This window comes from Lynx canadensis, chromosome B2, assembly GCF_007474595.2.
Source record: "Lynx canadensis isolate LIC74 chromosome B2, mLynCan4.pri.v2, whole genome shotgun sequence".
NCBI classification, from domain to species: domain Eukaryota; kingdom Metazoa; phylum Chordata; class Mammalia; order Carnivora; family Felidae; genus Lynx; species Lynx canadensis.
Genome location: NC_044307.1, coordinates 111564488 through 111576898, shown reverse-complemented (window position 1 = coordinate 111576898; position 12411 = coordinate 111564488). Strand labels below are relative to the sequence as shown.

Genomic DNA, 12411 nt, shown 5'->3' with positions numbered 1-12411 from the left:
CTATTTTATTTATTTTTGAGAGACAGAGAGAGACAGGGACAGAGCACCAGGTGGGGAGGGGCAGACAGAATCTGAAACAGGCTCCAGGCTCAGTGCTGACAGTGCAGGACTCGAACTCATGAGCTGTGAGATCATGACTTGGGCTGAAGTTGGACGCTCAACCTACTGAGCCACCCAGGCACCCTCAAAGGACCGATTTTAAATTAGACTTCCTGGGGCGCCTGGGTGGCGCAGTCGGTTAAGCGTCCGACTTCAGCCAGGTCACGATCTCGCGGTGCGTGGGTTCGAGCCCCGCGTCAGGCTCTGGGCTGATGGCTCGGAGCCTGGAGCTTGCTTCCGATTCTGTGTCTCCCTCTCTCTCTGCCCCTCCCCCGTTCATGCTCTGTCTCTCTCTGTCCCAAAAATAAAGAAACGTTGAGAAAAAAAGAGAAAAAAAAATAAATTAGACTTCCTTTTTTAATGAAAAGATACTGTTTACTAAGGGACATATGCAGAAAATAAAATTCATTGTGTTCTAAAATTATACAAAGTATACAAATCACTTTTTAAAAATCGACGTTCTAATAGCTATGATGTTCCAGTGATGAGTTGTGGATAATTCTTCCTTCCCTTCCTTTTCACAAATAAGATGCAGGTACACTCAGATTATCACAGAATCCCAAGGCCCTTTAAATCATCTGATTCTGCTTTCCAGTCATTGTCCTTAGGCTTAGGAACGTTTGTCATCCCTGTTTGGCTTGGAGATTGCACTGTCCAGCTTAGAGAACTCTAAGGCAACAAATATCAAATTATTCACTTTTAGCATCTTGAATTGTTTATTCCTCAGACTGGAGTGGGATATCTGCACTGACGTGACCCTAAAAACTGACAAAAGTAAAACATCATATTCCTTATTCTTGTGCAAACTTAGCAAGAAATTGAAACATCTGTCCTATTTGATTCCAAAATTGGGTGTGGCTATTATATATCGCTATTTCTTGATTTCTTCTACATCTGATCTTAAGTGTATTTCTTCAGATAAACCTTCCAAGGAAAAAAATAAAAATAAAAAATAAATTAAACTTCCTTCATAAAATGTTTTCTTAAAAGTCCATTGGCACATGTTGATACATCTTTTATGGTAATTATTATACCTTTTTAGAGTCAAGTATTTGTTTTATCCAAACCACCACTCACCTAATCAATGTGCAAGTTATAAAATTAAATGGATTGTAAGTGTGTTATTTCTTTTTTGTATGCTGAGCAGTGACAATTGCGGTACATTCATTATTCCTAGTTCAGTAAATTTCTGTTGCTGTTAAGTTGCTTACACAGAGACTGCATCTCTATAGCAACTGCCCTAGGCTTGCGGTTTACCTTCTGGTGCCTCTGTTCTCCCGGTTAGCTTGAGCAATTGACATATGACTCACTTCTTGCCAGCTTTTATCACGTAGCTAGTTTATGCTGGGTCAGAATAGAGAATTTGGAAAAGAGAAGCAGCTCGGGTTTTTATTCTACCCATATTTATTTCTCCAGGGATAACAAATGAATCCAGAGCATAAACATCTTAGGCTTATGTGTGCTATAATCCTCAAAAATAAAATCTGTATTTCTTGTGTACAAGAACCTTGCATTAGTTTACTTTTATAAACATCCTCCATAAAAATTAGCAGATTCTTGCTACACAATGAAAGTGTAACTATCATTTGGTTCTTTTAAGAACTCTGACATCATTTTAAAAATATAGTTAAGTTACTTCCAAATATCACGTACCCATTTATAGCTTTTCTTTATTCATGGCAGCTAACAGAGCAATTTCAGACCATGGTCATTTTTTTTTTTAATTTTTTTTTCAACGTTTATTTATTTTTGGGACAGAGAGAGACAGAGCATGAACGGGGGAGGGGCAGAGAGAGAGGGAGACACAGAATCGGAAACAGGCTCCAGGCTCTGAGCCATCAGCCCAGAGCCTGACGCGGGGCTCGAACTCACAGACCACGAGATCGTGACCTGGCTGAAGTCGGACGCTTAACCGACTGCGCCACCCAGGCGCCCCAGACCATGGTCATTTAATCCAGCATTTAATTGAGTTAAGCTTGTATTTAAATATTTCTAAACTAATCAGGGTGAAATTTTAGTAACTCACTGCTCCAGCCCAAATGGATGCTCCAGTCCACAGTTAAGTGACACTGCCAACATCAGGAGCAAGGGACGCTCAACACAAGGAAGCCACGAATGCCCTGAACTAGGTCCTTGGATGAAGTGAAGCCAGTTTGCAACCAATTTACCTGAGACCCAGATGTAGAGAGTAAATTATGGCCAGAGCTGGAGAGGTTCTTTCCTGGTTCAAACTCTGCTCCAGCCTGACAAGGAAAAAAAACAAACAAACAGCTGTTTTGGGGTCTCAGTCTTGGCCTCCGAGTCCTGATGAGACTTTTTTCACCAAAGTTGCTAATTAAAAAATAAAATTTTTAAGTAGTTTAAAAATATTTACTGCAAAAAAGTGGTCGTAATTTTCTTTTTTCCCATTTTGTTCTTTTACATAATAACATCTCTTTCTAAAGGTCACATTTCTTTCTTATTAGAGAAAATTTGCATACTGACCTATTTTACCCCTTTTCTATTTATTAGTGAGCAGCTGGTATGCAAAATCTGAATAAATAATAGAAAACCGACCCTCTTTCAGATCATTAAGAATGCTAAAAAACTGATGTGAACATTTAAAGATCATTTAATTATATTTTCTTAGAATTATCTCTGACTTAAAAATCTTCCACATTATTCCACATGTGCCTGTACACAAAACAGCAAGTAATTTACATAATGTAAGCTAAGAGTCATTGTGTATTTGAGCTTTGGTTCAACTTCTAGTGTCTTTTAATTGCCTCTACAATTATCCATCAAAAGACTAAAATCTAATCAGTCCACTAATAAAATATGCTGGCGGATATTTTTCTCAGGATCTAGCTTATGTATTTATCTCCAATGTCCTAAATTCCAGAAGTGTTGGTAGTTTGGGGAAGGAGTGTTAGGAGTCAGAGAGGAGAGCCACATTTGGGAGCATCACTGCAGGTCCTTCTTATCATAGCCAGCTTTTGTCAGCCCTAACCACAGCCTGATATGGTATCCATTGCCCCCCACCCTCTCCCCAAGTCAGAGAAGTTGCCTTGTTTGTCAGGAAGTTCTTGTTCATAGAGACACTAAATGCTGAGTTCGCAGAGTAATAGATCTTATGATTCAAAAACCTTAAATACAAAATTTCTTCTTTGGGAAAGCTGGAAAATAGACCATGGATTGATGTGTCCTTTCTTTACTCTCTAGGAGAAGATCTGGAAGATGTACCGGCTTCAAAGAAAGCTGAAGGTGAACTTGTTGTCTTCAGTGTATTTAGGAGTTTTCTCTTAAGGCTATGATGTTTTGTCTGTTTTATTTAACTATTCTTGATTTAGTCTTTAGCTTTTCCTAAGTAATATTTAGATGGCAGACCCATTTTTTAGACAAACAGCTTTTTTACATTATTTGGAAAAAATATGCATATCTTCACATGTTGAAGGCACTAGATACTGGTTTATTTAAAAGTAAATATTAGATGCATTTATTGTCCAATCTGCTTACAGGAACAATATTTCAAAACCATCATTTCACTATTTTTGAATTGAATGGGGGTGTTATTTGATAGAAAGAGAACCACATAAATGTTTAAAGGTGAAGTTGACATATTTTTATTAAAAAAATTTAAAACAATTTGCCTATACTAACAGCAATGGCTAGAGAAAGGAAGGGAGGAAGGAAGGAAAGAAGGAAGGAAGGGAGGGAGGAAGAAATGGAAGGAACAAGGAAGGAAGGAAGGAAGGAAGGAAGGAAGGAAGGAAGAAGGAAGGAAAGATGGAAAAAGGAAGAAAGAAAAGGCTCAAACTTCAGAAAAATATATCACAACTAGGTACATAATCTTGAGCAAGTCTTTTCAGGACTAAATTTCTTTATTTGTATTGTAAGAGTTTCAACTGATTTTATTTTACTTTTTTTACTGAAGGGTTTCCAGAGTCCCTAGAGTGGCATGTTATATAATAGATATTTTCTATTATACTTCCAAACTTGCCTATAAACAATAGAGCTTGTGTAAGAGTTGTTCTTGCCATGAAAATATATGTACTATAGCAGTGCCCAGAATTAATTAACAGTATAGAAAATAGTGTTTTGAGGAAAGACACAAAGAAATGGACACCTGAGTCTTAGGATGATTTACACTTGTCCTAAGATATGTTTTTGAATACTTAATTTTTAGATTTTTTTGAAAACTTGAATTATTAAGAACAATAACTCTTAACATGTTTTTGACTTCTAGACAATTGCTTCTCAAATCATTTTATACATAAATCATCTGACAATCTTTTTAAAATGGGATAAATGTGGGTTGGGGTCTAAGAACTACCTTTATATATTAATCTCCAAATAACAGTGAAACTCTTGGAATATGGATCACACTTTGAGAAGAAAGGTCCTTGAACATATTTAGAATTTGTTGAAGTCTAAAACCTAACTTTTGATGAAAGACACATGCATTCACATCTTTGTTACCTTTCAGGGTTTTACAAGAAACCCCCCAAAGCCCAAATGTGAACACCAGTTAATGTGAACACTAGATAAAGGGGTTCAACTAGATAGCTTCAATTTATCCATCACTAGATAAATACATGGCACGTATTACTACAGTAGAGAAATCCATGAGCCAGATGAGAAAAGGGACTAATACAGGACACCAGTCTGCTGACATTCTTTCATGGCAAAGATGATTACTAAAAACTTAAGCCCCTCAAACATTTAGAATTACTTTGGGGAGGCTGGCTGGCTCAGTCAATTAGGCATATGACTTTGGCTCAAGTCATGATCTCATGGTTTGTGAGCCTGAGTCCTGTGTCGGGCTATGTGCTGACAGCTCAGAGCCTGGAGTTTGCTTCGGATTCTGTGTCTCCCTCTCTCTGCACTCTGTCTCTCTGTCTCTCTTTCTCAAAAATAAATAAACCTTAAAATTTTTTTTTAATTTAGAATTACTTTGAAATATTCATTATTTAGCCCGCTCACTCTTACATGTTATAACTTTAAACATTAAAGACCTCTTCTAAAAAAAAGAATATGTGCATCTGCTAGCACTCACCCACCAACATCCGACACATCAGGACCAGTGTTCCTGTTTGAAGAAGTACGTATTGAACACCACATTCTTTTCTTCCATTGGCTCCTCTTCTGCTACTGGCTCTTAGCTATAAATTTTAGGGTGAAAGATTGAATAGAATCTGAATAAGAACCTAGAATATATTATAAAGAGGGAATTAGCTCCTGTTTCTTTCATATTGTGCAACCGTTTAGACATTTTTAGTTCCCTACATATTTGTATAATAGCTGTGAATGTACAAATTATTTACTTTCATATTTTTGTATACACCAGAAGCTGAAGATGTGTATTCCACAAAGAAGCAAAAAAGTAAGTTTATAATTACTTTAAAACTATGAAGTCATTCTATATTAAAGGTAGAAGTATAAACCGGCACTTTAGACCCTTAAGAAGACCAGTATGAGAAGAAAAAGATTTTTAGCAGACATGATGAATAACATTAAAGTAGGTCATTTATATTTCAAAAATAAGCCCACCACTTTTTGTGTCAGGCAAGAGGCACGTATTTGGAAGAATTACAAAGTAATGACTGAAGTGGCATTTATCGCAGACCATTCTACACAGCTCTGATCCTGTGCACTCTCACTAAACTTGTGCTTCGATATGTGCTACTGTCTGCTTTATAATCAGACAGCTGAAGTGATATGCTGAACTTTCTTATATCAAAGAGAAAAAAAATGTAGAAATAAGACTCAGCAATTCAATTGCTTAGAAACTCGCTTCTTTTAAGATTGAAAGTTCTTTTTGGTTTTTCTAGATATGTGGCAGGCTCTTAATAGTCTTTGGATCGTTGATTGTAGAATGCAATCAACATTCATGTGCAGTTACAAAATTCAATGTCCAAGATTCTCATCATTCTGATATTTCCAAATTAGATATTTTTCTTCAAATGGTAAAGCAATACATTTTGGATTCACATTTGCATTAAAGTCATTGCTGGACAGACTAAAAGAAGCAATGTTTGAAATAGGTATGACTGAAGTTCGTTTCGCTTAATGCTTTTAAAGAATAGACATTTATCTGAAGAAATGAAATCAATAATGTTCTCTGGATTCTAACTGCTTCTTTAAGGTATTTCTGCAGGAAGTCACTAAAATGCCCACTACAACAGCAAATGACTCCTACTCCGTATTAATACTTGATTCACTGAGCAAATATTAAGTGCCTACTACATTCCAAGCTCTGCTTCAGATGTTGAGGCGATTGCAGCAAATAAGAGAGGGAGTCATTATAGCCCTTCATATAATCAGGTTTTGAGAAAAACAGTACTTTTCACTATTATTTCAAAAATCTATAAAGTCAATCTGGGCATGTTTCTGGTTTAATCAGGAGTTTCCCAATTATTAACCTACTGGTAAAAATTTATGGCTATGTCACATGAACAGTTGAAGTCTTTATTTTATAAATAAATATTAAAATATAATTCAAAAGAATAGGTGGATTGTATCAAGGTCAATTTCCTGTTTGGAATATTGTACTATAGTTTTGTAAAGATGTCACCATAGTGGGGAAACTGGGTGAAGGGTATATGGGAATAGCTCTGTATTATTTCTGACAACTGCAAGCAACTCTATAATAATCTCAAAATAAAAGGTTTAATTAAAAACAAATGAGGGGCACCTGGGTGGCTCAGTTGGTTAAGCTTCCAGCTTCAGCTCAGGTCATGATCTCACAGTCTGTGAGTTCAAGCCCCGCATCAGGCTCTGTGCTGACAGCTCAGAGCCTGGAGCCTGCTTTGGATTCTGTGTGGGTCTCTCTCTCTGCCCTTCTGCTATTCACACTCTGTCTCTCCCTGTCTCAAAAATAAATAAAAACATTTAAAAATATTTAAAAAATTAAAATGAACAAATGAATCAATTCAATATTTTTAGCAAAAAAACTCATCAAATATTTTAAGTTTGGGGCATTTTCTGTAGAAAAACAATACTTCCTATTTCCATCTTACTGTAAAATAGTTCTACAGTCTGATATTCCTGAGCCTTTTATATAAGCCTTAACATTTGCAGATGTAATGATATTTCCATTAACAGCCTATCAGCATCAATTAAGTAGATGCTCAGAAATGTGCCCATGTCTAGTACAGTTCAGCTGGAAGGTAACCTGTCCCTGCTGGACTCTTCTACTTTTAGCACTGATGCTGCCATTCATCTTAATGCAGTCCAGCTATTTTTTTAATGTTTATTTATTTTTGAGAGAGAGCAGGGGAGGTGCAGAGAGAGAGAGGGGGGCAGAGGATCTGAAGCAGGATTGGCACTGACAGCAGAGAGCCCAACCGAACAAACAGTGAGATCATGACCGGAGCCGAAGTCAGTCACTCAACAGACTGAGCCACCCAGTTGTCCCAGTGCAGTCTAGCTTTATTGCCATCCCTGGCAGTGGCCCGTCAAAGCCCCAAGCACTTACAACCTTGGGATTGGGGGCAGATTGTGTTACTGCCTCTCTTTAAAGCTACAACAGAAAAGAAAATAATTCTGGATAAGATGAAGGGGAAAAGAAAGAACAAAGTCAAGATTTCTCCAAACTACTTTCATCACTGAAAACCAGTGATTCAAGTCAGCTGACACCCAGGGAGATGAAATCAGAATAATTCCTTATTGCTTCCTTTAGCTGCTTAATACCCCTGCTTTGCTTCATTCTATTTCATAAGCCCTTAGGCTGATACGAATTTGGCCAGCTTCACCATATTCCACGTAGCAGTCACTTCAACAGTCATTCTCTTTCTTGGCCATTGGCAAAAACTCTGTGGTTCATTAACAGAAGGTAAATAGATAAAATAGAAAGCACTGAAGAGTCAGTAGGTGCCCATGATTGTTCGGAGAAGTTAGAGTCACCATCTCTTAACAAAGCTGCTACCTGGGAGCATTGGGAGCTCATGCCCTTACCCACCACGCTGCACTGCCTTGCTTGGCTTTAACACATTTTCTGTGTTGCTCTCTGCTCTGACAACAGAGCGGCTACCTGGACGCATTGTCATAAAAAGTATTCCCCGGGTGCCTGGGTGGCTCAGTCGGTGAAGCATCCTGGCTCAGGTCATGATCTCGCGGTTGGTGAGTTCCAGCCCTGCTTAGGGCTCTGTGCTGACAGTTCAGAGCCTGGACCTTGTGTGTCTCCCTCTCTCTCTCTCCCCCTACCCCACTCATGTGCTGTCTCTCTCTCTCTAAAATAAACATAAATGTTAAACAAAATTTAAAAAACAGTAACTATGCCGTCTCAGGAGAGTAAGGGCAAGTGGAAAGCCTCAAGACTCTAAGACCACAAGGCTCTCTGTGGTTTTATAAAAACATTAAAAGAAACAAGAAAAGTCAGTTATTTTTCATATAGATAAGCTCATGTTTTAAAATCTGTAACTATATAACAGTTTTTCGGAGTACAGTGCACATCAATAGATTCCTATGATGTAAGTACTTTGACTTTCTATGCCAGATAATTTTTATTATCATTTGTTAAGGGATTATTATGTGTCAGGAAAGATTTCAAGTGCTTCACATATATTTACTGATTTAATTTCCACAACATTTCTATGAGGTTTTTGCTATCGTCTTGATTTTACATGTGAGGAATCTAAGACACAATGAGGTTTATTAACTTGATAGTTACTGTCAAGGCTATCTAGCTGAAGAACCCACGTCCACATACATTGTATTATCTGGCTGTGATTTACCTTTGTTCCTGCTCATGTTCTGCTTGTTTTAACAAATTATCATGCTCTCTTCCATAGGCCCCATCAGTTTCTTCCAATGTGTCTACTTGGATGGATACAATGGCTATGGATTTCAGTTTCCTGTCACTCCTGCGCATCATCCCGGAGAGAGCTCTGGCCAACGAAGTTCTCCAGGACAAAAGCAACAAGGACAATAGATACACATGCATGGCCCTTACAAGTGCTTTGAGACTTCGACGATAGGACCTATTGTTTGTCTGCAGTGGCGTAGGCAGTTAAAATCATGAATCTGGGGAGTTTCTCTGAAAATGTTTTACTCTCCTGCCTGACCTACAGAGAAAGGGTGGGCAAAAGGATTGAATGATAAGCAAACATGTTGAAAGATATGGCGCTCAAGAATCTGTTATTTGTGTTTGTTGCTAAGTGTGGATGCTTATATTTTCCTATTTCTATTCACTGTAGAGTTGCTTACAAATTAAAGTTTCCTTAATAACGATCTTTTAAATATAACTGACACAATTACAAAATGGAATTCCTGATTCCAGTTAGATATATTCTTACATGAAAACACAGACTATGCTTTCAGTTTAAGGAGTACAGGAGCCTACACAAAAGCTACTCTTTATGATGTGGATCTCTAAACGCAATTTGCCCACTAAGTTGATGTTTAATAGTTTAGTTTTACTTATGTCTCTTTCTATTTTCGTTGTGGCAATGCTTTAAGAATGGGTAATAGTTGCACCAAAGAGTGCTGTAAGTTCCTTGTGATGCTCTTTTACACAGAATTCAAAATATCTCTGAACTTTGGACATGATAAAATGAGGTAGAAATGTCTGATAAACCTTCTCTCTCAGATTTGTCTTAAATTATAATTAGGACATTCACTCCAGTGGAAATATACCATCCAATTAGGCAGGTCTGGTGAATCATTTGTTTGACATAAAGGCAAATGAGATGTAGTATTTTCAGATTTCTCCAGACTATGTCCTAATGAAAATGTCATCTGGATGAAATTTTAGTTCAATGACTAAATTTTGGTGACAAATGCAAAGGCATTTCCTTTCACTTAAATAGGATCATTCTGTACAGTTAAATGGGTTTTCTTTCTCAAAAAAAATATATATGTATATAAATGAATGTCATCAAAATTGAAGAACTATATTTTAACCATAAGTGCTTCATGAGATGTCTTACTTGTTTTTTCGTTAAGTGGTTATCAGCACCAATAGAACAAATGACAATTTTTAACTTACTTGATGATCACTGGGAATGACTATTATGGCTTTGTCATCTTTTTGTCTTCTGGTGATATGAACACTTATGTTCTTTACCACATTTTTCTATCAACTTTAAAAGTCATGCCACTGTGACCTTAATCGTGTTTACAGTTGCCAATTCAACTTACGACAAATGAACTCAGGAAATAAATTAAGTTATCCTTTCTGGCATTATAATTACCCTCTGCTGAGGTAGCCAGAGCCAATACTAGCCAAGTGACTTATTTTCAACAACTCTCAAGTTCTTTAAGTCTAATTTAGAACTCTGATTTACTAAAATATTAGGCTAGGGCATCAGTAACACGTTCAGTATTAATAATGGATTTTCAGTGACTTCGGTGAAAAGAGTTGGTCTCAGGCACCTGCTGGTAGATCTAACTCACACCACAAAAGCCAACATTACAATGAACCAAGATTAATGACACTCTTTCGGGGGGACCTAGAGTGTATAACTTCAGGACTGACCAGATGGTATCATCTTGCAAAGCTTCTTCATGTAGCAATGGAAACTTGTGGAGGGGACAGTTGGTAAAGTTTATTGCTCAACTGCTCCTACGGCTTCTTCAATTTAATGAAGAAGGGAATAGAGAGCAAATATGACAGTTGTTTAGATTTCATAGAATGATTTATCCATTCTTTCATTCAATGACTATGTATTAAGTACTTACTCTTTCTAGGACACTATGTTAGGCACTGGACTATGTAAGAAAAATACCAGAAATAAATTCTGTTCCCAGTGCTATCTTGACACAATGTGTGCCCTTGGAAAATTTACTAAATATACTGTGCTTGTTTTCCTATGTGTGAAATAGGGATTTCAAGACAAACAACCTGATACCTCACAGATGTACTGTGGACACTGACAACATATCTTAATATGAATATGATGTCAAAATAAATTTCTGAAATAATACTTTGGATGTAGCGCTAATTTTTCCTCCGAGTGCTTTTCTACATTGCATCATTGCATCTTTCATTGTCATTATAAAAACTATTTAATAAAAAGTAAAATATGCCAATTTATTGTAATTGGAGTTTAAACAAACCAGTTAAGATGTAAACAACGTTAATAATAATTAAAGTTTATCTGCTTAAAGTTACAATGATGATAGCACTTCAAAAATACTAACTAAACTCTCATCTGTTTGTATGGTTCCATCAAATAAAGTGTTTCTAGTCCTTCAAGTTTGTGCTTTACATTTTAAAGGAAAAGATAAATGGTTGGATTAAAAGTTTTTGTCTTTAATAGGGAACTCACAATTCATGTCATATTGGTCATAAATATGTAAGCATTTAATAATTGTTTTAGTTCTCCATTTTGTCCAAATGGTATGAGATACACACTCTCTCCCACACTTCACTTCTCTTAATAGATGAAGATCTGTAGAAAATTGATAATTATGGGGTACCTGGGTAGCTCATTAGGTTAAGTATCTGACTCTTGATTTCAGCTCAGGTCATGATCTTACAGTTTGTGAGCTTGAGCCCCACATCAGGCTCTCCACTGACTGTGTGGAGCCTACCTGAAATTCTCTCTCTCTCTCTCTCTTTGCCCCTTCTCCTGCTCATGCTCTCTCTCTCTCTCAAAATAAATAAATAAACATTAAAAAATTAAAAGAAAATTGATAACTATGTAAGGTTTTTATTTATGTTTAGTTTTCATAAAATATGATAAATCATCATTCAAAAGGGACAAGTCTTTTTCAGAATAATTCCAATGAAAAGCACCTGTATATTGATTCATTCTGGTATATCCCTGTAAAAACTCCTCTTAGAAATTTTTGGAAATTAAAACTGTGTTTCCTTGAATTATTATACTGGAAAAAGGCAAAGAGAATAATGAATGTTATTACTGATAGAAAACTCAGGGACCATCTAGTTCAACTGGCACATAGAGAAAAATAAACCTAATCCCTAGAGAAATGCATAAATTTGCTCAAAGTCACTGACTGCTTCAAAGCTTGGCCTAGAACACTGGTCTGCCGGTTCCTAAATTCTTTTAACTACATCCTCAGTGTGTTATTACAAAACTTGGCTGATTTATCCAGCATCTCAAAATCCATTTTTTGAATTATAATCAGTGTCAGATATGTAACCCCATGTGGAAAGACTTGCTTTTTCCAACATGAGAGCTGTAAAGGACCTCAAGAGTGATTCACATTCACCTGCCTTAGAGATACAGAAAAGGAATTTCAGAGAGGTTAGGTGACATTCCAGGATCACATTGCTAGTTAGTAGCAAAACTAAACCAAAAACTGAAGGGTTCTATTTTCTAATCCACTGTGTATTCTCTACTCTGTGTGAATCCATATAATGTCTCC

At 36.7% G+C, this 12411-nt stretch overlaps 1 protein-coding gene across 1 annotated transcript in view; it reads left to right on the top strand.

Moving 5' to 3' along the window:
- TRDN (triadin) overlaps positions 1-11500 on the top strand; it is a 398565-nt gene extending 387065 nt beyond the window's left edge. Inside the window, 3 exon segments of the mRNA XM_030316258.1 lie at positions 3301-3342; positions 5426-5461; positions 8871-11500. Coding sequence (XP_030172118.1) covers positions 3301-3342; positions 5426-5461; positions 8871-9010 — 218 coding nt within the window. The 3' untranslated portion in view covers positions 9011-11500.
- Positions 11501-12411: the final 911 nt, after the last annotated feature.